We start from the raw sequence: 27,075 nt of genomic DNA, 5'->3' as shown, positions 1-27,075 counted from the left end.
TTTGGTTGTATTTATATTCTTAATGAGAGTGAGAATGGGGAAGATCTTGTTGGGGGCCTGAGGAGAATGCATAAAATAAATCTCTAGGGATGTGAGAGAGCAAATGGATTAGGAAAATGTAGGAATGCCAGGGGATGCTAATGCCCACTTAAAGTTAACAGTCATAAATTTGGAATGCCCAGAGGGTTCAATTAGTTAAGCATCCAACTTTTGGTTTCAGCTCAGATCTTAATCTCGAGGTCATGAGTTCAAGCCCCACACTGGGCTCCACGCTGGGCATGGAGCCTACTTAAAAGTAAGCAAATAAATTAAAATTGACAGTCATCAATTTAAAATATGATTGTGCATGTTTTCTAGTTGTGTTTAGCTGTATGGGTACAGCTATGAAGTAGGAAGAGAGTTGGTTTTAACCAGGGTTGGGGTTTTACCTAATGGATTAAATAAAATGGTTAAGGTGCACAGGAAGTGAAAGTGTTTGCAAGGTAGTGATTATAACAATGTATATAGAATCTAAGATGATCATGAGGGAAATAAGGACATGAGTGGAAGATGATGGACAAAGATGTTGGTAGTATTAATATAGAAGTCTGCAAACTACAAGATCCGTTTTATATAGCTCTTGACCTTAGAATTGGTTTTACATTTTTAAAGTGTTCCAAGAAAATTAGAAGAATAAAAATATGCAAGAGAAACTGTATCTCGTCTGCAAAGCCTAAAATATTTACTGTGTAACCCTTTATAAAAAAAGTTTGCTGACTCCTTTAATAACTAATGGATTAAAGATCCTCTTGGAGTTGAAAGAATAATAGAGGAATTAATCTGGAAAGATAACTGTTTTCAGAGTGGGATGCTTGAACTTGGAAAGGCTGCAGTTATCCTTAATGGCAAGGTCCTAGAATTGGGTTATGACTATAAATCCTTAACAGACTTCCCTATATTTGTTTCAAAAGGAAGCTACATATGCATTCTTTTTTACCTTTGTACATAACCCTGCATCTCTACTAATGAAATTAACAAAAGAAAAGTCAATTGTATCCTGCCACAGCTAAATTTGAAATCAATAAGTACTGCAGAAAATTTTAATGGCTCTAGAAAATGGATTATAGCTTCTTAAGTAGGTTTTTAGAGTTTACTCACTTGTGTTCCATGGTATATTTGGAAGATTAAAGTAGAAATCACTAATCTTTTTGATCTTGACAGCAAAGGGAATGATACTCCATATTTTGCTGTTTTTTGGGATGTAGGTTTGATTAAGAAAATATGGAAAATACTTGTAAAACAGTAAGCTCATTTTTGGGTGTTCTTAAATGTCATATCTATACTGTTAAAATCATCTGTTGTATAACAAAGCACCCCAAAACTTAGTGGCTTAGAACAATATTAATTTGTTTTGCTTATGAATTTGCAGTGTTGGCAAGGTTTGGCAGAGACTGCTTATCTCTGCCTCACATCTGTTGGAGCTGGAAGATCTACTACCAAGATAGCTTACACACATGGCTGACAAGTTGGTGCTAGCACTTAGTTACTCTCCACATAGACTTCTCTCATGGGGTCACTTGGTCTTGCTCCACCATGGTGTCTGAGTTCTAAGAGCAAGAAGCCCAAGCGACAGTAGTTGGAAAACTGAGGCCCCTACATTTTCTTGGTCAAACAGTAACAGCACAGCTTCAAGGGAGAAGACATAGACATCCTCCCAACCCCATTTGATGGGAGGCAAATCAAAGAATTTTAGACCTGTATTATAAAACTGCTACATGTACCTTAATACAAAAACAAAGGCGTTTAGATCCCCATCCATTTTTCAATATTCATCTTAAATACCACCATTACTCTGAACCCTTCCTTCATTCCATCACTGACTTTAATCGCTCTATGCTTGGACCCTCCATGGTACTTTGTTGGCTTCCTTTTTTTATGGCACTTACCTGGTGTTTCATGATTTTGTTTTATCTTTGCTTGCCACCTCTATATGCAACTCTGCATTCCATTCATTAGTGCTTTGCTCATAGTGGTTACTTAATAAATGTGTTGACTTGAAGAAAATAAAACTTTTTTTAGAATGAATGAATTTTGTTAAATGTTGTAAAGTAGTAATTTACCAAATGGGACCTTGGTGAACTGCAAGGTGTAGGTTTAAAACTGAAAGAGATAGGAGGCAGTTAAAGTAGAAATAAATCATGAAGGTGATGAAAAATGTAAATGTTGAGATAAAGAACTATAAAGCAAAACATATTCTTTTTTTTAAATTGAAGTATAATTGACATACAACATTAAATTAGTTTTAGGCAAGCAACATAGTGATTTGACAATTGTATGCATTATAAAAGACTCTCCAAGCTAAGTGTGGTTACCATCTGTCACCATACAAAGTTATTGCAATATTGTTGACTATATTCCCTATGGTATACTTTTCATCCCAGTGACTTATTTGTTTTCTATTTGTAAATTTGTGTCTCTTAATCCCCTTCACCTATTTTACCCATCCCTCTATTCTAGCCCCCTTTATGGCAACCACCACTTTGTTCTCTGTATTTATGAGTCTTTTTTATTTTGGTTTTTCTTTTTTTTTTGTTTTGTTTTTTTTTAGATTCCACATATAAGTGAAACCATATGGTAACTTGTCTTTTTCCATCTAACTTATTTCACTTAGTATAATACCCTCTAGGTCCATCCATGTTGTTGCAAAGGGCAAGATCTCATCCCTTTTGATGGCTGAGTAATATTCCGTTGTATGTATATGTGTGTGTGGGGGTATATCTATCTATCTATATCACATATTGATTCATTCATCTGTTGATGGACACAGGTTTCTTTTATATCTTGTCTACTGTAAGTAATGATACATTGAACATAAGGATGCATATAACTTTTCAGAAAATTGGTGTGTTTGTTTTTTTCCTAGTAAATACTCAGAAGTGGACGTTGTGTGGTATTTCTGCTTTTATTTTTTTGAGGAACTTCCATACTGTTTTCCATAGTGACTGAACCAATTTACATTCCTACCAACAGTTTTCTAGGGTTCCCTTTCTTCCACATCCTTGCCAACACTTATTATTTCTTGTCTTTGATACTAGCCATTTTGACTAGTGTGAGGTGATCTCTCATTGTGGTGTTGATATTCATTTCCCTGATAATTAGCGATAGTGAGTTTCTTTTCATGTGTCTCTTGGCCATCTGTATGTCTTCTTTGGAAAAGCATCTACTCAGGTCCTCTGCCCATTTTTAATTTGGATTATTTGTTTATAAATAATATAAGCAAAATGTATTCTTAATTTAAAAAATAGGACAACAAAAGAGTAAACTAAAGGCTGGCAAGTGGTATATATGACTAGCATATTTTCTGCTCGAAGGTGGCTTGTTTGTATGGTCTGAAGTTAGGCTGAAATGTAGTAGGCAACACAAATTAAGCTGATTAACAATCTTAATTCTAGCTGCAGCCTTAATTTCCTTTGCCATGTAGCATAACGTTTATAGGCTCTGAGTATGAGGATGTGGACATGTTTGGGAGCCCACTACACCATATAAGTAGGTAGTTGGAAATTTGATATTGAAATGCAAGAGGAAAGAATTTATTTCATGGATGTTTATTAAGTTCATATTCTATGCTGGTTACTTGCCAAATCTTGGGGCTACAAAGATGCAGTTTTTCTTGAGGAGATCTTGGTTCAAAAGAGTACACACATGTAAATAATATTAACACACTAAGGACCACAATGAAGGTAGGCACAAATCATAATGCATTATAAATTCTAGTAGCAATTTGCTTTGAGAACACGTTGGGAAAGGACTCTTCAGGTCTACTTCACATGCAAAGATAAGAAGAGAGAAACCAGGTGGTACTCTGAGGGACTGCATATAGTGCTATCTGCCTGAACAAGGGAGTGTTTATGTGAGGGAGGGTAATTTTGCATGCAACATTATGGAGTTTGGGACTTTATCTTATATGCAACAGGAAAAGCCACTAGACTTTGCATTTTAGAAATAACACTTTTTTTTTTGATAATATGGAGAATGGATTGGAGAGAGCAAGGCTGAGGACAGCAGATTGATTAGGATATTATCTAATCCAAAAAAAGAAATAAAGGCTGGCACTACATAAAATTGTGGCAAAGGAGTCGAAAAAGGAGTGATTTAACAGATAATTAAGATTTAAGAGTAGAATGACAAGATTTGATGACAATTAGATTTGGATAGTGGAGAGTGGGAGGTGTAGGTGTACATGATATCTAGATGTAGATATGTAGATATCTACATCTAGATATCATATAGGTTTTTGGCAACTGGTTAGATGTTAGTGTTTTCAGCAAGATAAGAAACATAAGAATTGGAGTGGTAAGTTTATATAGAAGATAATAGATTTGCTTGTGGATTTGTTGAGTCAAGTGACATCCAGGTGGTATGGTTTATAGGTAATTGATTATTTTATACGGAGATCAGGAAAAAGGTTAAGGTTATAGGTACAGATTAGGAATCATTGGGATGTATAGATGATAGTTCTTTTTTTTTTTTTTTTTTTAAAGATTTTATTTATTCATGATAGACATAGAGAGAGAGAGAGGCAGAGACACAGGCAGAGAGAGAAGCAGGCTCCATGCCGGGAGCCCGACGCGGGACTCGATCCCAGGACTCCAGGATCGCGCCCTGGGCCAAAGGCAGGCACTAAACCTCTGAGCCACCCAGGGATCCCCTAGATGATAGTTCTTTAAACCATGGAATTGAGTGAAATTGCCCAGGAAAAGAAAATAGAGTAAGGTTTATGGCCAAACCCCAGGGAACATTGAGATTTAAGGATAGGAGAAAGGAGGAACCCAGGAGAAAGACAGAAGAAATGCTTAGACTTGAAAGCAGAACTAAACTAGCATCTAGAAAGTTGAAGTGTAGTAGGGATGGCATCTGCTGTCATGGTCTACAAAGGGTCAAGTAGAAGACAAATGAGGTCATCAAATCTGAGGTTGAACAGAGTTGAGGACATTGTTATTATAACTGGGATTTGTGTCCTATGTCCATCTCTTATTTACTGTGAGACTTTTGGCAAGTTATTTAGCTTCTGAGCTTTGGTTTCTTTTGAAAACTGATGGTAGAAGTTACCTCAGAGTTGGTCTAAATATTAGATGACATTAGTAAACTCACATTAAACGTCTGTTATAGTTCCTAGCAGATAATAAGGATTTCATAAAGAGTAGCTATAACATTAGTGGTAACCAAAACAATGGTGCCTTCAGCAGTAAGTGATACTATGGTAGCTAAGAAGGAGGACGAAAAACAAATTGTGTTAAGTTGAGGAGTGAAATGTTGGGGAAGTTTTTTCTTTCTTTCTTTTTCTCTCTCTCTGTTTCCTTCTTTCTTTCTTTCCTCCCCAAGGCTTTGCCTCTATGAGAGGGAAGAGGTTATGGAGTCATTTTGATACTAAAAAGCCATCCACCTATTGAGAAAATTTACTTAGGGAAGTAGGGCAGAGGCTGAATTTAAAGTAGCTTATTATGAGTAGGATACATAGAAGATTATACAGTGAATAAAGACCTTCAAAAAATTTTTAAAAGTAAAAAGATGCAAGATGCATAGTCTTTATTATTTTGATTATTTAAAGGAATCATATAAATTTATACAATTGAGACCAGAATTTATATGAATTTAAAAATAGAAACTCTCCTGAAGGTATCTCATGCCTCTTTTACCTACATTTAATAATCACTTATAAAGAGCCAAATACACCCTAAATTTAAGAATCTCCACATTTGTATATGTGAATCATTCAAAGACTTTTGCTTGATGCTTTTTCTTATGAGGCTTAGAGCTGGACATAATGTTGAGAAAAACTTTGACCAATACTAGGGAAAATATGAGGATTGTCTTTGTAGTTTTGCCAACACTCTTTAAAGAAATTTGAAACCCAAAGTGGATAAAAGACTTTAGTTTGGGGATCCCTGGGTGGCGCAGCGGTTTAGCACCTGCCTTTGGCCCAGGGCGCGATCCTGGAGACCCAGGATCAAATCCCACGTCGGGTTCCCGGTGCATGGAGCCTGCTTCTCCCTCTGCCTATGTCTCTGCCTCTCTCTCTCTCTCTATGACTATCATAAATAAATAAAAATTAAAAAAAAAAAAAGACTTTAGTTTGCATAAGGAACTGGTGGTATCTGCTAGGATGAAAATCCAAGTCTTCTAACTGTAGTGTACTATTCTTCCCACTACAGCTTAATACCAAAATGAAGACAAAACCCTCTTCAAGTAAACAGTTGGTATTTAAAAATCCAGTATATCAAGAGAATTATTTGTATTATAGAACATTTGTCTCAAGAATTATTTTAGAGCAAGCTAGAGTTAATGGATTTAAGTTTTTGCATAAATTGTGAATTTACACTAGTAAGCTCACAAATATGTTTAGGAAAACATTTAATTGTACATTAATATCTACATTTTATTTTAATTTTTGCTTTAGAAATTCTAGATTGCTTAGCTTTTGATTTATTGTAATCTCTGGCCTTTAGTTGAATACTATTTCTAGTAGGTTTTATTAAGTACTTGGTAAGTACCTGTGCTTTGGTTAAACCCTTTTTGTTGCTTATCTTATTAAATCTTTATAACAACTGTAAGAAGTAAGTATTCCTATTATAAGGAAGCTGAACTGAGACTTGTTATCAATTCAGAAAAGGCTGCATGCACATCTAATAAACAGAGTGGAGCTGAAATTTAAATCAATAGAGCTTCATCCCAGAGTCTGCTTTTTTTCTTTGTAGTTTCAAGTTTTTATTTAAATACCCGTTAACATATAGTGTAATATTAGTTTCATGTGTAGAGTTTAGTGATTCATCACTTACAACATCCTGTGCTCATCACAAGTGCCCTCCTTAATCCCCATCACCCATCCCCCCATCTCCCTCCATCAACCCTTAGTTCTCTATAGTTAAGAGCCTGTTTTATGGATTGCCTCTTTTTTTCTCCATGTTCATCTGTTTTGTTTCTTAAATTCCACATGTGAGTGAAATCATATGGTATTTTTCTTTCTCTGACTGACTGACTTCAGGCAGAGTCTATGCTTTTTAACAACTATCTTGTTTTATCATTATTTTAACTGACTGAGCCACCCAGGCGCCATTTTATTATTATTTTAAACTTTGTTTATTGTAATATAGAAGTTTTTAAAAATCTCATTTAGATTCTATTTCCTTCATTTTGAATTTAAAAATATAGATATGTACTCATACGTGGTGTGATTTTTTATTGAATCAGTGACTGATCACTGATAAGGATTTTGAAAAATCCTCTAGTTCAAGAATTGAACTTATGGAAAACTTCTTATGATTCTTTACCAGATTGATGTTAAATGCTTGGTAGATCTTTTTTTGTGGGATGGTATTTTACATTTAAATGCAGGAAATGTTAAATATAACCAGTATAATACTTTGTTGAATACCAGAAACTTTTTAGAGTAATACAAAGCATTCATGAATGACAAGTAACTAAAAGTAGAGAAATCTTAGATGTTTTATTTTATTTATTTATTGGTTTTTTAAATCTTAGATATTTTAAATTGAGACTACCAGAATATTTCATAACACAACACCTTACCAAATATAGATTTGATGTTGTTGCTAGCTATTTTCATCTGTTGATATTGTAATTTTGTTACCTGCTTTTCCTTTGAAAATGATGAAACTTCCTTTCCTCATCCTTATATAATTTTCTCCTTTTTTCTGCCTAAATTTATTTATTTATATATTTTAAAAGATTTTATTTATTTATTCATGAAAGAGACAGAGACATATGCAGAGGGATGCTCCATGCAGGGAGCCCGATGTGGGACTTGATCCCGGGACTCTAGGATCACTTCCTGAGCCGAAGGCAGATGTGCTCAACCGCTGAGCCACCTGGGCATCCTATTTTCTGTCTAAATATAGATTTAGAAATTATTAAGCCAAATCTCTTTTATAGAATGCTAGATGTGGTGTCCTTTGTTAGCCTAGCTAGTTATAGACCTCAGGTTTTAGTAGTTCATGAGTGATGTATGTTAAAATGGTACTTGAGTTAATTGTTGCAAAGTAGATGCACATTCAGAGGAAGCAGTTTCAAGTCTGTTTTTAAGAAGTGAAAGAGTAATAACTACTTTTAATACAGTCTGATAATGTTAAACTTTTGTTTATCTGGAAGAAAAATGTCATTTTTTAAAGTTATGTTTTACCTGAAAATTGGCTAAAAAATGATTTATAGTATTTGATATCTTGTTTTGTAAAAATTAATTTAAATGACCAATCTTAATATAATTACATTGATCTTAATACCTTTTGCAGCATTTTAAAAATTTAAATTCAATTAGCCAGCATATAGTACATCATTAGTTTCAGATACAGTGTTCAATAATTCATCATTTGCATATAATACCCAGTGCTCATCACATCAGTGCTCCACACCCAATGTGGGGCTTCAACTCCCAATTCTGAGATTGAGTTGCATGCTTTACCAACTCAAGCCAGCCAGGCACCCCTCAATACCTTTTGCAGCATTTCATGGCTTTCCCTGTGTGTAACCAACCACCTTTTGAGATGTTCCTTGTGAGTAAAAGATAAGTAACCAGCTAATTTGCAGGAGATATTAGGTTACAATTAGTCCAGGTAAAATCTGAAAATTTCTAAATAAACTGCATGGAAAATAGCAAGATACAAAGACAGTTCCAGTTATATAATGATGATCTGCTTTTAATTTATTATTTCAGTGGCCAGGTTAGAGACAATTAAAACGCAGAGGAAAATTACTTGGTTTCAGTAATTACAGTTCACTAACGGGTCATTTGAAAATACTTTGTGTGAAAACAGTGTCATCTGAAATATTATGCATTTGATAAATGTGGGCTATCGATACAGATATCATTTAATCCTTATAACAATTCTGTGAATTAATATTATTATCCTAAATTTGCAGATAAAGAAAAGAGGTTTAGTGAAGTTAACCCATCTGAGGTCAAATAATGCTATAAGTTACAGCCAAGATTCTAAAGAAGTTTCTGCTAGATTGTAATGAACTGAAACCTGATGCTAGAGGTGTACTTTTAGTTCCAATGAACTCTTCATGAAAATCTTTTAGCTGTCAAATGGAGTCCAAATTTAAAATATTTTGCTTCTGGAAGTATGCATTTTTACCAGTCATGCCAATTAAAATTTAATTTCTTGAGTTTCCGCCTACTGTTTGAGGATTTGTGATAATTTAAGGTGATACGTAGAATTAAAAAGCTATAAGCACTTCTTTACTTGAGATCTTACCATCAACATTCAAGTAAGATATTGGTGGTAAGGGGAAATGATAGCATTACATTTGTGTTATGGAGTTAGGAGATCATGAAACTTTCTGTAAAGGGCAAGATAGTAAATATAGTAAATGGCTCTGACAGCCATGATCTCTTGCAAATGCACAGCTTTTCTAAAAGAGCTATAGACAATATGTAAACAAAAGAGCATTTGTGTTTTAAATAAAACTACAAAAAGGGGCAGGAGCCTGATTTGGCACATTTACCAGCCCCTGTTAGAGAAAATCTTGTAATTTCTGCAACTAAAAGATAAGATTTATTTATGATGATAACTGTTTATACAGAGAGGAAGTTTTCCTTTATTGAATGTATTGGGGAAAAAAAAATTATCAAAGAGACAGTAATAGTATAAAGGAGATTAGGAGTAGTTCCTAATAGTAAAGAGTACTTTTTCAGCATTTCTGTGACTACTTAGATTAAGTACTTCATAAATCATTTGATAATTCCAGAATATACTTACTCACTCATTATCTTGAAAAAACAAGTCTGCCATTTTCATCAGTTTTCACTAATTCTGATAAACTTACTTTCCTTTATCATAAATTAGGAAGAATTAATGTAAAAAGACAGGACACATAATTGGGTGATTATTTTATTTGTATTTATTTTGAAAAGTGATATCTGTAGATAGACTTAAATCAAGGATTTTGTGTAAATATATGCAGTTGGAAATGTAGGGTCAGAAATGGAGTAAGTACCCTGTAATAGTCAGTTCTCAGTGTACATTTTATAAATTTCTTATTACAAGAAGTTTTGACCCTACAGATGCTTTCTGGTGCCACAAAACTTTATTAAATGTGAGTCATTTTGTGGTATTGGCTAATATGGATATTAAATAAAAAATGCTCTTTTTAATTGTTATTCTCAGAGATTCGTCAGCGAACTGCAGTTCAGAGAAACCTTTCTCCAACACCAGCAAGCTCTAGCCAGGGCCCTCCTCCGCAAGTTCCAGTATCTCCTGGACCACCAAAGGACAGTTCAGCCCCTGGTGGACCCCCTGAAAGAACTGTTACTCCAGCCCTATCATCAAATGTGTTACCAAGACGTCTTGGATCCCCTGCTACTTCAGTGCCTGGAATGGGTAAACAGAGCACTTAATGTTATTTACAGTTTATATTGTTTTCTCTGGTTACCAATAAAACGGGCCATTTTCAGGCAGTATGGAAATGGCATTTCATTTGGAAATAGCAGAGCAGTTATCTGATTAAGCAGGAGTTCCATATTCAATTAGCCATAACTCTTTACAGCTGGCACCTTGTGATACTGAAACCTATTTCTTGAGCTCATTTAACTGTTATGGCTTCTTTGTTTAAATGGCAATAAAACTTTGTAGTAGTCCATAGTCAACAGTATAGCATATCTTTTTATATTCAGCTTTAGAATGGCTCCAGATTTATATAAAATGGGATAGAAGAGAACACTTTTGGAATATATTCATGCTTTTTGCTAAACTCTTCACATATATTTTTATTTATTTTATTTTTATTTTTTTCCACATATATTTTTAAACATGACAACATATTCCAGGAAGACTATTTCTGCATTGTGGTGTATAATACTATTATTGTTAATATGGGCTGGTAGATTTTTTCTTTTATTAAGCCATTGAACCTTAGTATTTTCTGACAGGTACTTTAGCATCAAGTTCTATTAAATTAACATATTGCCTTTTCTATTTCATTTCTTTGGATTCTCTTTTTCAATGTGGTAGATCTCTAGGGGAAGACCCCGTTTGTGGAGTATAATAGATTATATTACCCTGCAGCTTTCTTTTGGACTGTGATGGAACACCCACAGTGAAGTCTACTGCTTCAGCAGATTACATTATTTTGTGTAAATTTCCATGTCAGATTCTTGAATATGATAATAAATTATTTATCTTATCTTAGGATATTTAATTCTAATTTAAATCACTTTGGTAATTCATGACTAATTACTAACATAATTTATAATGATTTTGAGGCTAGTCAGTGGTTGATATCAGGTATTCAGGGCACTTATACAAATAAAGGCAATCTAAATGTTATTATGACACTAGTTTTTTTCCCTCCTTTTCTTTCAAAAAAAAAAGGGGGAACATTAGATTTTAGGAAACTAGAAAACTGATAATTTATAAACAAATGAAAGCTGGCTACAAATGAAATGTATATAAATCATAACTTTAAGGTAGTTATTGAAAAAATACTTCTAAAATTGACATAAAACGATATCATTTAAGGAAGCCATATAGTTTGTGAAGTTGAGAAAAATTAAATTGAGTATTGTCTGTTTTACTTGATTGATTTGAGATACTTGTGATTTATAAGGTTCTTAGTTTAATGAAAGAACTTTTTTGTGAGAATGCATGAATTATATACATTTGTGTATCTAAATTTTAAGAAAATAAAAGTTTAGCAACTTGTATAAAGTAATAAAAATTGTATTGCACATATAAGAATAGGGTTATAGAGGGAACAATAGTCTAAATTTCATGATTATGTAAATAAAACATATTTTGCTTAAGTTTTTTATTCACTTTCCATGTAGAAGACTATTTAAGTTGTGCATTGCCAAAAATATGAATGAGTTAAATGATTTCTTATAGAGAAGATTAATAATTCATTTTTTCATTATGCCATATTTGTGGAAGAGAATCAATTTAATGTGTATTACCACAGGGCTCCCATATGTTTGAAAATTAATAACCAGCAGGTACTTGATAATTTGCCAAGCTGTGTAAAAATGACCAGTATTCCTACAATGATAGCTCTTGATGTTTGTATTAATTGCTGTTATCTATAACAGCATAAATATGAAGATGTTTTATTTTAAAAGTTATTAGTATGTACAGCATTTAAGATATTTTTATGAAATCTGTTGTTTTATGTATCCAGATTCCTTTATGGACATACTCATTTTAAACATATAGAAGTAAAATATTCCAGCAAAAGTTAATTTGACCTAAATGCTTTCAAGATACTATTTGGCATACTTATTCAAGTTGAAAATTTGATACTGAGAGATGACATTTAATGTCTGTAATCAAATTTATGTTTTGATCATAAATGATCGAATATTGTTAATACAAGTAAGCCAATAACTTATCTGATGAAATCTGATGAATGTTCTTGATTTGTTACACTAAGAACTTATTCTAGAACCTAAATTTCATTTGTTAATTGCTACAATTTTGACATCATTTGCCCTTTTTCAGATAGTAACAACCTTTAGGTTTGTGACCATTTACAAAGCAAATCTCTTTATTAGCCTTTAAAATATATTTTTTTTTAATTTTATTTATTTATTCATGATAGTCACACAGAGAGAGACAGAGAGGCAGAGACACAGGTAGAGGGAGAAGCAGGCTCCATGCACCGGGAGCCCGACGTGGGATTCGATCCCGGGTCTCCAGGATCGCGCCCCGGGCCAAAGGCAGGCGCCAAACCACTGCGCCACCCAGGGATCCCTAGCCTTTAAAATATTAATACAGTATTGCTACTCTAAAGCTGTTCTTTAATATTTTATAGTTTTTGTCACAATCATTTTGAAAACCTTGTATCCTTATACTGCAAGGCTTATTTCAGCAAGGCCTCATTTTGTTGCAGTCTTCTATGAGGTCTCCATGTGAACCTTCATTGCTGTCTATCTTATGCTTATGTTCATCCTGCCTTGCTTTACAAAGGCAAACATCACTTATTTTATTCTCTCACTTTCTTTTCAATGCTGCCTTCTGTGTTGTCTCTTCATTCAGAGTATATCCTACAAACAGTTCTCACAATTCATAACTTTTTATTTTTGTTATTGATGTTTTTATATAATGTAAGTCATTAATTAAAACTAGATTATTCTTCCACTCTCCATTTGTTTCTTCTGATACTGCTGTTTTTATATAATAAACACAGTTTTTTATATAATATTATATAAAACAGTGTTTTATATAATAAAACACAGTATATCTGTTTAGATCTTCAGTTTTTCTCAGCAACATTTTGTAGTGTGCAGTATACAGGTTTTGCACTTTTGTTTTGGATAAATGTATATGTAATTATTTCCAATTTTTGAGCCTAAACGGCTCAAAATGGCTTTGTTTTACTACCTACAGTTGTTCATTGCTAATATACATAGAAATGCAGTTGATTTTTGTATATTGGCCTTCTATGATCTTGCTACGCTTATTAGTTTTATTAGTTTTTTTTTTTTTAAGATTTTATTTATTTATTCGGGAGAGGCAGAGGGAGAAGCAGGGTCCCCTCAGGGAGTCCAATGTGGGACTTGATCCTATGACCCCAGGATCACTACCTGAGCCAAAGGCAGATGTTTTCCCACTGAGCCACCCAGGTGCCCCCTAGTTTTATGAGTTTTTTAATAGATTCGATAGTATTTTCCATAGGGTATCAACATTGTGAATAAAGATAATTCTCCTTTTCTAATCTGGGTTCCTTTTATTTCTTATTCTTGCTTATTATACAAGCTAGAACCTTTGGTACAATGTTGAATAGAAGTGGCAAAAGCAGGGGAGCCTGGCTAGCTCAGTTGGTGGAGCATGCAACTCTTGATTTTGGGGTTGTAAATTCAAGCCACACATTGGGTGTAGAGATTATTTAAAAATAAAATCCTTGGGATGCCTGGGTGGCTCAGCAGTTGAGTGTCTCAGGGCGTGATCCCGGATCCAGGATCGAGTCCCATGTAGGGCTCCTTGCATGGAGCCTGCTTCCCCCTCAGCCTGTGTCTCTCATGAATAAATAAATAAAATCTTAAAAAAAAAAAAATCCTTAAAAGAAAAGAAGTGGCAAAAGCAGACATTCTTCCTTATTGCTGATCTTAGGAGGAAAGCAGTTATCTTTTCACCATTCAGCGTGGTATTAGCTGTACAGTTTTTTTGTTGGTGGTGTTTTATTTTATATAGATAGCTTTTATCACGTTGAGGGAGTACCCTTCAGTTTCTAGGTAGCTGAAGATTTTTATTGATAATGGATGATGGGTTTTATTAGATGCTTTTTCTGTATCTATTGAGATGCTCATATGAGGTTTTAGTTTATTTTTTGTTTTAACATCTGTTAATGTAGTGAAATACATTGACAGATTTTTTAAATGTTAGACTACCTTGCTTTCCTGGGATAAATCTGAATTAGTCGTGATGTTTTATTTTTTATATATATAGTTGGGTTTGATTTGCTAAAAGTTTGTTAAAAATGTTTACATCAAAAAATATTGTTTGCATCAGTGTTCCTTAGAGATGTTGGTCTATAATATTTTTTCTTATAAAATCTTTGGTTTTGGTATCAAAAATATAGGAAGATATTCTCTCATCTTCAGTTTTATAGACAATTTTGTATAGAATTTATATTTCTTCCTTAAATATTTGGTAGAATTTACAGGGTGAAGCATCGAGGTCTGGTGTTTTCATTGTGGAAGGTGTTTGTTTTTTTTAACTAAAAATTTAGTTGAAGAAAATCTACACTTATCTCTCAGAAACTTAGATATAAAAATTCTTAATATAATTTTAGCATATTGAATACTTATTTCTAGTTGAGTGATCTATGATAATTTGGTAGTCTTTCAGATGATTTTTCTATTTCATGTAACTTTTGAATTTATTGCCATAAAATTATTCATAATATGCTTTTATTATCCTTTTATTATCTACAATTTAGATTTATGCCATTTCTCTCATTCCTGATATTAGTATTTTGTATCATCTCTTTTTTTCCTAATTAGTCTGTCTAGAGGTTTATCAGTTTTGATGTTCTCAAAAGAACCAGATTTTCTCTATTAGTTTTGTATTTTCTATTTTATTAATTTATACTCTTTATTTACTTATTTTTAAATTCTATCTTGGGTTTCACTTGCTCTTCCTTTTTAGTTTCTTAAGGTGGAAGCTGAATTCACAAATTTAGATTTGCCCTCTTTTATAGATGTTTTAGTGTTATAAATTTTCCTCTACCCATTGCTTTGGCTGCATATCACAATTTTGATGTTTCTTTTTTCATTTTCATTCAATAAAAAATACTGTCTAACTTACATTTTGATTTTTTTGAATCAAAATCTTTATTTAAATGCGTGTTAGTCTCCAAATATTTGGAGATTTTCTTGATGTCTTTCTGTTGCTGATTTCTAATTTAAGTTTGTTATGGTCAGAAAGCATACTTTGTATTGTTTGAATCTTCATAAATGTACTGAAGCTTTTATGTCTTACTATATCATCTGTCTTGGTAAATATTTTATATTCCACTTGAATATATATTCTGTTCCTGTTGGATAGAGTGACTATATATGTCAATTAGGACAAGTTGGTAGCACATAATGTTGTTTGAGTCTTCTATATATCATTACTGATTTCTGTGTTTATTCTGTTAATTTTTGAGAGGAAGCTGTTGAAATCTCCAACTATTGTGTGTGCATGTGTATAAATATGTATATACCATTGTATTTATGTATATAAGTATAGTATACATATATATACACACACTATGTGTTTGTCTATTTCTTTTTGTAGTTCTGTTAGTTTTTTTGCTTTATGTGTTTTGAAGCTCTGTTATGATGCATATAATATGTCTAGGATTATTATGTTCTCTTGATTTATTGATTCCTTTGTCATTATAAAATTATCCCTGATAATATTCTTTGCTCTGACGTTTGCTCTGACGTCTACTCTGTTTGATATTAATACCGTTATTCCAGATTTCTTTTGATTAGTGTTAGCATATTTATGTATATAGTTTCTTTTATGTATTTATTTATGTATTTATTTATGTATGTATGTATGTATGTATGTATTTATTTATTTATTTATTTATTTATTTATTTATTTATTTATTATTTTTAAAGGATTTATTTTAGAGAGACAGAGAGCAGGGAAAGGGGCAGAGGGAGAGGGAGAGAGAGAATCCCGGGCAGACTCCACACTGAGAGTGGAGTGTGATGGGACTCAATCCACAACCCCGAGGTCATGATCTGAGCTGAAACCAAGAGTTAGGATGCCTAACTGACTGAGCCACCCAGGTGCCCCCCCATCATTTATTTTTAACCTATTTGTGTCTTTGTTTTTAATTTTTTTTCTTTATAAGCAATATTATCTCGTCTTGTTTTTTTATTCTGACAATCTGTGGCTCATAGTGAGTGAGGATGTTCAGGCTACATAAACAGGATTGGTATGTTTGGGTTTGAGTTTAAATCTTCTATTGTGCTATTTTTTTTCTATTTGTCCCTCTCTTCTATTACTTTTCTCCCTGTTTTCTGTCTTCTTTCAAATTGAGTGCCTTTATCATTTTCTTTTTTCATTGCCTTACTAGCTATATTGCTTTTTCATGTTATTTTAATGGGTCTCTTGGGGTTTACAGTATGTATATTTAACTTAACATAGTTCAGCTTCAAGTGATATAATACCAGTTCACAAATAGTTTGAGAATCTAACAACAATATACTTAAATTTCTCCTGTTTTGGCCTTTGTGCTATTGTTGCCATACAGTATACTTCAACATATGTTATAAACCCTACAACAAGTGATCGATTTCCCTTTAAGCTGTCAGTTGTCTTTCAAGAAATTTAAATGGTAATAATTTTGTTTACCCACATGGTAACCATTTCAGTTATTTCCTTTGTACTACCTCTTTCTGTCTGGTGTCATTTTTCTTCTGTCTTTTAAAATTTTTATAGTGCAATTCTGCTAATAATGAATTCTTACAGTTTTGTATGTCTGAGAAAGTCTTCATTTTGCTTTTATTTAAAAAAATAACAGTTTTTCTTTAAAAATATTGCTTCACTGTCTTTTGGTTTATTTTCTGATGAGAAATCTATCATTCTTATCTTTCTCTGTATATACTGTATCTTTTTTTTTAAGATTTTATTTATTTATTCATGAGGGTGGGGGGGCAGAGACACAGCCAGAGGGAGAAGCAGGCTCCATGCAGGGAGCCTGATGTGGAACTCAATCCCGGCACTCCAGGATCACTCCCTGAGTCAAAGCAGATGCTGAACTGCTGAGCCACCCAGGCATCCCTAGTGTATCTTTTTCTGACTGGTTTGCCATTTTTTCTTTGTCACTGGTTTTAAGCAATTTGATTGTCTGTGTCTGGTTCAAAATTATGTTTCTTGTGCTTAGGGTTTGTTGATATTTTTAGGTTTGTGTGTTTATAGATTTCATCAAATTCAGAAAATTTTTGTGCATTATTTCTTCAAGTATTGTTTTCTTTTCTCCCTTCCTTCTTATGGACTCCAGTTATATGTATATTAGGCTGCTTGTAGTTGTTCCACAGCTTGCTGATAATTTGTTTATTTACAAAATTTTTAGACTTTTCTTTGTATTTCATTTTGTATGGTTTCTATTGCTATATCTTCAAATTTACAGCTCCCTCCCTCTGTAATGTCCAAACTACTATTATCCCATCTGCAGATTTTTCATACTAAACATTGTAGTTTTCATTTGTAGAAGTTGAATCTGGTCTTTTAATTTTTTTCCGTTTCTTGACTAAACACATTGAATTTTCCCTCTAGATTCTTAAGCATAGGGAATATAGTCATAATAAGTATTTTAATATATTTGCAAATTCTATAAACTCATTTTTAGGTCATTTTTGGTTCATTTTTCTCATTATGGGTTGTATTTTTCTCTTGTTTCCATGTCTAATAATTTTTTATCTGATATCAGACATTATGAATTTTATCTTACTAAATGCTGGATGTTTTTATGTGTTTATACAAAAGTCCTCTGAATAGTTAATCCAATAGCCTGTGACTTAGGAAGTTTTCCACTCTTGCTGGGTGAGAGCATGCAATACTTTGGCTCCATGTGAACATTGTTACCTTTAATATTTGGGGACAGTTTTTTTTCTCTATACTCAGATGGTTTCATGATATACATGGACAGTCAGTATTGTACTGAACAGTCTTGGAGATCCTTTGTAGATCTTTGGTGTTCTTGCTCTGTGCATTCTCTTCCTGTGAACCCAACTGCCTTGGTCTCCCAGAGTTCCAGCCTTTTCTCCTCAAACTCAAGGATACTGATACATTTCAGCTGAATTTACCCTCCCTCAGCTGCTGGAAATTTTCTCTAGGCAACAAGCTTGGGCAATTGTAGGTCTCATCTTACTTGGTTTTGGTCTCTCAAGGATCTTTATCCTACATTGCCTGATACTTAATGTCTTTAAAACTATTTCATCATATATTTTGCATAGTATTTTAGTTGTTTTAGGTGGGAAGGTAAATCTGACTCCTGTTCTTTTTTTTTAAAGATTTTATTTATTTATTCATGAGAGACACACAGAGAGAGGCAGAGACATAGACATAGAGGGAGAAACAGGCTCTTTGCAGGGAGCCCAATGCAGAACTCAATCCCGGACCCGGGATCATGTCCTTAGCTAAAGGCAAATGCTCAACTGCTGAGCCATCCCAATGTCCCAGTCGGACCCCTGTTCTTATACAAAGGTCCTCTGAATACTTAATCTAATCCAAATGGAGGTCTCCTCTTTTGTTATTACATAAATTTTAATATGTATTTTATTATTAAATTATTAAACATTGTTATTATATATTTTTCCTTTAAAATATTTTATTTGTATTTTATTACCTTTGTAATCCTACAAAAATCTATTTAGTTATATCTATTCATACACACATGTATATGTTTTTAAATTTTTAATTTATCTTTAAATTATTTTTTAAATTTAAGTTTTAGTTAATATACAGTGCAATATTGGTTTTAGGAGTAGAATTCAGTGATTCATCACTTACATTCAGCACCCAGTGCTTCACAAGTGCCCTCTTTAATGAGTCTGGGCACTTAAAAAATTAGCTTGTGCAGAGACCAATATAGCTTGATTTCTAAATAGATTATATTGATGGTTTTGATATAGAACATAATTTAACATTTTTTTAGTGTAGTATTTTTAATGAAAACTTGAGTGCTCTGAAGAGATGTATAAGAATCACTATTATTTTTATTCTCTTAAAATCTCTTAAAAGTTCTGATAAACATGGGTAGTACTTGGTAACTAAATTAAAATGTTAGTATATTTTATACATATACATTTTTTATGCATTTATTTGTTTACTAGGTCTTCATCCTCCAGGTCCACCTTTAGCAAGACCCATTCTCCCCCGAGAACGAGGTGCTCTGGATAGAATTGTTGAATATTTAGTTGGTGATGGTCCACAGAACAGGTAATATTTATTAAGGTGGTAGGTAAATGAAAATGAGGAAAAAGTTTGTTGATCAGGGTGTGTGTGTGTGTGTGTGTGTGTGTGTGTGTGTGCATGCACAGGATATTCTACAATTTTGTTGCTCCTGTTTCCTGATTTTAGAACATAATAGAATATTTTATAGCCTTGCAGAGTAAATATTCAGTTGTTTTTCAGTAAGGGTTTGGATAAAATCTGGATAAAATACAGAAAAACATATAGAGAAAACAAAATAACATTGTCTAAGATTATTTTTAGGGACATTGCATCATTTCATTGAAACTTTTGAAGAGCAAACAAATAGTGAAAAAATGGTAGGTTGTAAGAAATGGAGTTTTATAGATGTCAGTGCTGGAATTGATTTTAACAACAATGAGGACAATTTATTTTTTAACAATGAGGACAATTTACATATGACACTTTTAGTTCTCAAAATACTTATTCAGTTATTATATCATTTGATTTTTATGATAATCCTAGGAAGATAAACATGATGTGAGCAAAGTAACTGCCATAGTGTAAACTTTAAAAAAATACTTAGGATAGTAGAGTAGATATTTGACAAGATTATGATTAATATTATCATTTTAATAAAAAGACTGAATTTGATGTTAATATAATAAATTGTATATTATTCAAAACAGACAAGTTGTTATTTGATAGGGCCAAGTATTTGTTAAGTACATACACAGAGAACAGAGAGAGTATATATTTATATATATATAAATAGGAAATGAGAAAGATGTAGAACTAGGATAGATTTAGGAATCATCATGTATGAAATTAACCTTTGGATTGGACTAAACAAATTCATTTCTTTGTTACAGATTTCTCAGAGGTTTTAATAACATTCATTGTGAATCTCTAAGAGTTTCTAATTTTTCCTATCTTATCTGGCCACAGATTTGGGGTCTGTCATCTTCAGACATACTTGTTAGGAAATATTGAAATTTAAGTGTTCTGTTATTGAATATATTTCTGTTAATTTGCTAAGGATATATTCATTTGACTGTTGCTTTGTTTTTTATTTGGTGTATAAATTATATTTTAAAAGGGTTGAAATTTTGGCTGTTGTTTAAAGAGTATTATTTATTAAGTAACATTTAATTTGTTTTGACGTATTTTGTTATGTTAAATATAAGTTAGCTGTGATGGCTAAAGTAGCCTTTCCAGGGTTTGCATTTGTAACTGATATATTCATTTTTTTCTTTTGGTATAGATATGCCCTTATATGTCAGCAGTGTTTTTCTCATAATGGCATGGCTTTGAAAGAAGAATTTGAATACATTGGTAAGAATTATTGAGCAGTTAGATTTAAATATTTTACTCTTAAATATTTCATTCTATGCCAACTTCTGTGTAAATGTCACTTTGTTTTAGGTACTATCCCTGTATGTATTTTTCAGACATATTGTTCTTATTTTACAACACAGAGCAAGCAGGAAAAACAATACAGATGTTTTCCTTATACAGTGTACAACTTCTAGGTCAGTTTTCTTAAACTTCCCTGTATATCTGAATCACCTGAAAAGCTTTTTAAAAATTATGCCCAGGATCCACCTATGAAGAGTCTGTTTTAATTGATCTGGGGTGGGGAGGCAGGTTTTTTTTGTTTGTTTTTGTTTTTGTTTTTTTTAGAGCACCTCAGGTGATTCTCATGTGCAGCTACTATTTAAAAAATATTGTACTAAATTAATTATGCTTCGCAGATATGACATACTACATTTTCTTGGGCAAGTGAGCAAGGTTCTGGACTTTAAAACATTTAAGGATTCTAGTGACTAGAAATGTAATTTCTGTAAAACATTTTAGATTATTATAGATTGTTTTGCTATTAGATAACCTGCCATGTAACTTATGATCTTTTCTGTTTTAAAATTAATATTTCAATTCTAATAATAATTAGAAAGTGTGCTTGAAAATTAGCTTTTGTAAGAGCACCTGCCATATTATTAAAACCAGAAGTACTTTCACAAGGGATAAATAATTTCTGAAGGGTTCTTTAACTACTTTGCAAAAGTAGTCAATTACTATCTGATTAGTCCATGAAAGTTTTTTTTTTTTTGGTCTGTGGTTTTATTTTATTATTATTTTGTTAATTCTCTGCAGCTTTTCGATGTGCCTACTGTTTTTTCTTGAATCCTGCAAGAAAAACTAGACCTCAGGCTCCAAGGCTTCCAGAGTTTAGTTTTGAGAAGAGACAGGCAGTGGAAAGCTCAAGTTCACTTGGTCCCTTGCCCTCAGGAAGTGTGATTTCATCAGAGAACCAGATCACTGAAGGTATGAATATGCTAATTAAAAAATTTTATCTCTTAATAATATTTGCTATTTAACAATAAAAGCATAATGCTTTTAGATAAGAATGGATTAATTTATGAGATTTTGCAGCATGCATGTATCAGCTATTGCTCTGATACTCTAGCCTCCTGTGTGATGGGTCTGGTGTGTTTCAGTTTTAAAATACAGGTTATACTGTGTTAAGCAGCATCTAGCAACAGCTAGGTAAGCATTTGTTTATGGGTTGACATCTACGTGTAACTGTGGGAGATTTGACTCGTAATGTTTTCATGGAATCATTTTTGCAATTTATTTAAGTGAAGCAGATTATAAGAATTATTCAACTACTTTAAAAGGGTTAAGTTCTGATAAGATTTGTAACTAACATTGATAAAATAGCTTTATGCCTACCACTGGAATTGGTAAGGTTACCAAGCAGGAAACTTTGGAATTGGAAAGTCATCCTTTTTTTTTTTTTTTTTTTTTAATTTTTATTTATGATAGTCACAGAGAGAGAGAGAGAGAGAGGCAGAGACACAGGCAGAGGGAGAAGCAGGCTCCATGCACCAGGAGCCCGACGTGGGATTCGATCCCGGGTCCCCAGGATCACGCCCTGGGCCAAAGGCAGGCGCCAAACCGCTGTGCCACCCAGGGATCCCTGGAAAGTCATCCTTGCATTCTTTGGGTACTATGTTGATAGGACTGATATTCCCTTGCAACAATTTTTTGGGGTCTTCAAGATTAATATTGCTAATGGATACCTTTGATGTAAGACAGCCTTATTTTAGGGAAACAAAATTTATCAGAATTTATTGGTTTTTAGAACTCATCTTGTAATTGTTTTAGGACTTCTTGAGGAAGTTTCATGAAAAAATGGAAAAGATGAGATGCAAGATCTGACTATTGCCAACTATTTCTTGTTAATATTAGGTGGGGAGCTGTTTGTTAAGCAGCTCTGAATCATGAAGATGCTAAAAGTATGGTACAGGCCATGATATTTTGGTGCTATATCTGATACAGAAAAAAAAATCCATATTAGAAGTTTAGTTCACATAGTTTATTTAGCAGTCAGTATTCATTCTTTTAATTTCTAGGAATTCTCATTTACATATATTTGATTTCTTCTTTATATAACCACTGAGTAGTGAAAAAACGGCTTTAACTAATAATAACATGAGGCAGTGAATTTTCAGATGTGAGAAGTTTAGTATGAAAATTTGAGTACCTTTTTTGTTTTTTTAAACTTAGAATGAATGTAAAATATATGTATTGATTTGGGCTTGGCTTTTGGCTTACTAACATGTATTAAAATGAATTTGAACACAGATAGTCATGACAAGAAGCCTGTATACTATCAACATGGAATCAGTACCTTCACCTACTCCACTCCACGTCTGCAGCATCAACTCCAGACATAATCAGTTTTTTTCTTTTGCTTAATTCATGCTCTGAGCTGCATGCTGTCACATGCAAATCAGCTGCCTTGCTATTGTAGCCTCTTGGAACTGAAAACTAAAGAATTTCATACTGAAGATGCCTAAGAAAAATTGAAGTCCTTTCCATGAGTAACCTTGCTTATGAAAGCTAAAGTGAATATTTGAAAGCTAATAGTTGGGACAAAAAAAGAAAACAAAACAGCCAGCAAAATAAAAATCTTGATAATGAGTTCCATGCTTTAATATCTTCTGCTAAGGTTGAGATGGATAGTTAGCAAACAACACCCAGCTATACCTTTCCTTCTCATCAAATCTAGGAGGAGCAATACCTCAGATGTCTCATTTTCTATCTGAAATCTCCAGAACGAAGTCTAACTGGCTCAAACTCAACCCTAATAAGGTAATGTTAATAGGTGAAGACAAAACCTGAGGCAAGGTCTAACAACTCTGTAGGGCTAGAAACTGAAGCAACAATTCCATTTGGTTAAGATAGTCTTGGGTTTAGTAACCTTTTCATACTTCTCCTTGGATTCACCAAAATGGCTATGAGAACCTTATTTCTTTGGCTTTCCAGAAGATTGAAACTTTTCTCCAAGACTACTATCTCACCACTATGATATACAGTTACCATTTCCAATTGACTAGGAAGTGTTCAGGTGAAAGATGAAGCTGCATTTGTTTTGAACCCTGGTGGCATACCTTTAATGATTATATTGAACTATTCAGTAACACCATATCATCACAATCATCTCTCTGTGCTGACAGCCATTGTATGTGAGGGCTTAGATTTCTGATTTCTATGTTCTTAATGTAAAAACTTGAGGTCTTAAAAAAAAAAATCTTTCCTGCTTTAATTTTCATATTATTTAAAGTAGTGAAATAGCTCCTTGATAGCAGAAATAGCAGAGATTAGGTATTAAATTCACAGAGGGAACCAAAAGGTAATTTTCTTCCATCTGAATTTTCCTTTCAACAAATATTCTATAACTATTTATATGAATAATCTTGAGTCATTAGAAGCAACTTTTTTTTTTTTTTTCAATCTATGATGCAAGACTTCGAAATTGAGTTTTGTCTTGGTTCTGCTACTGGAAGATTTTGCTTTTAGGATGAGACACAAGACTTTTGAAAACTTTTTGGATCAATCTTTAGAACAACATATGAAACCTTGGAAAGTTTTCATCAAAGAAGGAGACCTAGAAGGAATTTCTCTCATTAATTACTCATTTGGATTCCTAGACTTTTCTTCTAGAACTGTGGATCCGGGTGCTTTGGCAATGCTGTATTAAAGAAACATAAGAAATTAGGACTATGGATTATCTTTTTATCTAAGAGCATATTAGACATGGTATGCCGAAGTAATCAACTACTTTTAGGTTGCTCAGTTTCTTTTATGGCTAAATGAGTAGTGAATCTCTTCTAAGCCACATTAAAGTGGTTTATCCGTTTTGCTTTTTTAAAATGTGCTTTTCAAAATACTTGATATGTAGCTTTTTTGTTATTGTTGTTAACTATGATCAATATATAGAGTAGGTGGATTGTAGATTGTTTGTGTACCAGCAGAGTGATTTTAGGCTAGCATGTTTGAAAAATGTTGATATTGTTTTATTTATGTATGTATGTATTTATTTATTTATGTTAATATTGTTTTAATTTGTCTAGATCTTATGTAATTATTTTAATAAAAGATAGTTCTTATTCAACTGGCAATAACTTGCTAATAATAAAACATGGCTTTTAATCAATACCAAAAAAGCATAAGTAACATTTAAATAAGGTGAAATTTATTGGTAATCTGATTTCTTTTTTTTCTTTCTTTTAAGCAATATACTGTTACTGTAAGGTCATGTTGAACTAGAGAAAATTCTGTTTTTACTGTTGTTTGTTATGCTCTAGGAAATTGAACTATATGATAACGTAAATTTTGTTGAATCATGTATTTACCACATCCAAAAAGCTTGTACCTTTATTGATATTTAATTCCATACAGCTTCCTCAGGATGTAAACTTACCGATAGTATCTTTTTGCATGTTTGTTGTAGACCTAGAGATCTTTTGGCCTTTTGATTCTCTTTTCTAAAACAGTTTATCCTAATGTTTTACATTTTGCCTAATAATGACATTTCTTACTCATCTAATGGATTTGTTCACCAGTGGTAAATAACAGTATTATTATTACACAGTATTCTGTGTGTTCAGTATGAGTGATTTTTCTCATAGGTAGTTTTTATTTAATTGAATTTTAGTCATTGAGTCACTGGGTTAAGTTTTGAGATGAAATTTCTGTCTTTGTTCCTTAATATAAGTTGGCCATTTTCCTTAAGGCAAAAAGTCTTATAAAAACTGCTTTAAGACCTGTGAGTTCAAAGACAAACTGTCCATTTTAATAAAATAAATTCTCCTTTGGGTAAGTTTTTAAGTCTACACATACAGTGGCTACTGATGTGTTAACAAGGCAAAAGTTTGGTGCATTAGCAGGACAAATTTTTGTAATTGTTATTGTAAAAAGAAATAAAAAACAAGAATCTAAATGAATTTGCCAAAATATGATGGATTTTCAAAGGTATAAACTAGATAGAATTATATTTTGTTTTGTTTTTCCTGTGGAAATTATAGATTTCTAGAGGAAATATATGAATTTGTTTTGCTAGACTATTATTTAATTTTCTTAGAAAATTATTCTTTCAAGAGCTAGAATAAAACCCAAAAGGTAATGTGACGTTTTAACATGTTTTTGCATGTGTGTGGTTTATAGATAAGACAGTGGTATTTGTTACACAGTTATACTCAGTTTTATGAGTTTGAGTTGTCTGGCTAAGTTAAGGCTTTGCCCAAACAACTGGAAACCAATTATTACAATTGGGTAGAAAAAGCTTTTTCTCTCAAGAACATTAGGGAGAGGGGGCAGGGGGCAGGAGTGGGGAAAGGAAAATTCTGTAGGTCATTTTTGTTTTATCACATTATGATATATTGTTTACTTAGCATTGTGGATGCCAATGTTGATTTTGAAAATTATCTTACGGATGGTATTGATCATTCAGGTAACTTTATTTTAACTTTAGTCTTAAACTGGTGTTGCATAGGGGAGAAAAGGCCTGTTTAATGAGTGTGAACACAAGGGTTGGTTTCTTTTTTAGTATTTATGCCCAAATATTGACATCTTCTATAATGTATTTTTATACTACCAAGCTATTTTTTTTATTTTTTTGTATATATATATTTTTTAAAGGATATGTTTTTTTTTTTTTTTTTTAATTTTATTTACTTATGATAGTCATACAGAGAGAGAGAGAGAGGCAGAGACACAGGCAGAGGGAGAAGCAGGCTCCGTGCACCGGGAGCCCGACGTGGGATTTGATCCCGGGTCTCAAGGATCGCGCCCTGGGCCAAAGGCAGGCGCCAAACCGCTGCGCCACCCAGGGATCCCATTTTTTTGTATATTTTTTAATTGGAGTTCAATTTGCCAACATATAGCATAACACCCAGTGCTCATCCTGCCAAGTGCCCCCCTCAATGCCTGTCACCCAGTCACCCCATACCCCCGCCCACCTCCCTTTCCACTACCCCTTGTTCGTTTCCCAGTGTTAGGAGGCTCTCATGTCCTGTTACCCTCACTGATATTTCCCACTCATTTTCTCTCCTTTCCCCTTTATTCCCTTTCACTATTTTTTATATTCCTCAAATGAATGAGACCATAGAATGTTTGTCCTTCTCTGATCGACACTTCACTCAGCATCATACCCTCCAGTTCCATCCACATCGAAGCAAATGGTGGTATTTGTCATCTCTAATGGTTGAGTAATATTCCATTGTATACATAGACCACATCTTCTTTATCCATTCATCTGTCGATGGACACCGAGGCTCCTTCCACAGTTTGGCTATTGTGGACATTGCTGCTAGAAACATTC

The 27,075-nt window shown here is 33.0% G+C and overlaps 1 protein-coding gene across 7 annotated transcripts in view; it reads left to right on the top strand.

Annotated features, from left to right (window-relative positions):
- The window catches only part of LNPK (lunapark, ER junction formation factor), a 78,668-nt gene that overhangs the window by 47,888 nt on the left and 3,705 nt on the right, over positions 1 to 27,075 (top strand). For 3 of the 7 annotated variants that reach the window (XM_072752006.1, XM_025993989.2, XM_072752005.1), the window contains exons 9-12: positions 10,164 to 10,376; positions 19,328 to 19,433; positions 20,671 to 20,741; positions 21,561 to 21,731. In XM_072752006.1, the coding sequence (XP_072608107.1) occupies positions 10,164 to 10,376; positions 19,328 to 19,433; positions 20,671 to 20,741; positions 21,561 to 21,731 (561 nt within the window). Of the gene's footprint in view, positions 1 to 10,163; positions 10,377 to 19,327; positions 19,434 to 20,670; positions 20,742 to 21,560; positions 21,732 to 23,054; positions 23,565 to 27,075 lie in introns of all 7 variants that reach the window. The other 4 variants (XR_012000329.1, XM_072752009.1, XM_072752008.1 and 1 more) reach the window with 4 other exon arrangements.

Source organism: Vulpes vulpes, chromosome 3 (assembly GCF_048418805.1).
Source record: "Vulpes vulpes isolate BD-2025 chromosome 3, VulVul3, whole genome shotgun sequence".
NCBI lineage: Eukaryota > Metazoa > Chordata > Mammalia > Carnivora > Canidae > Vulpes > Vulpes vulpes.
Note: the sequence above shows the minus strand (reverse complement) of the source record. Positions and strands in the feature narration are given on the sequence as shown.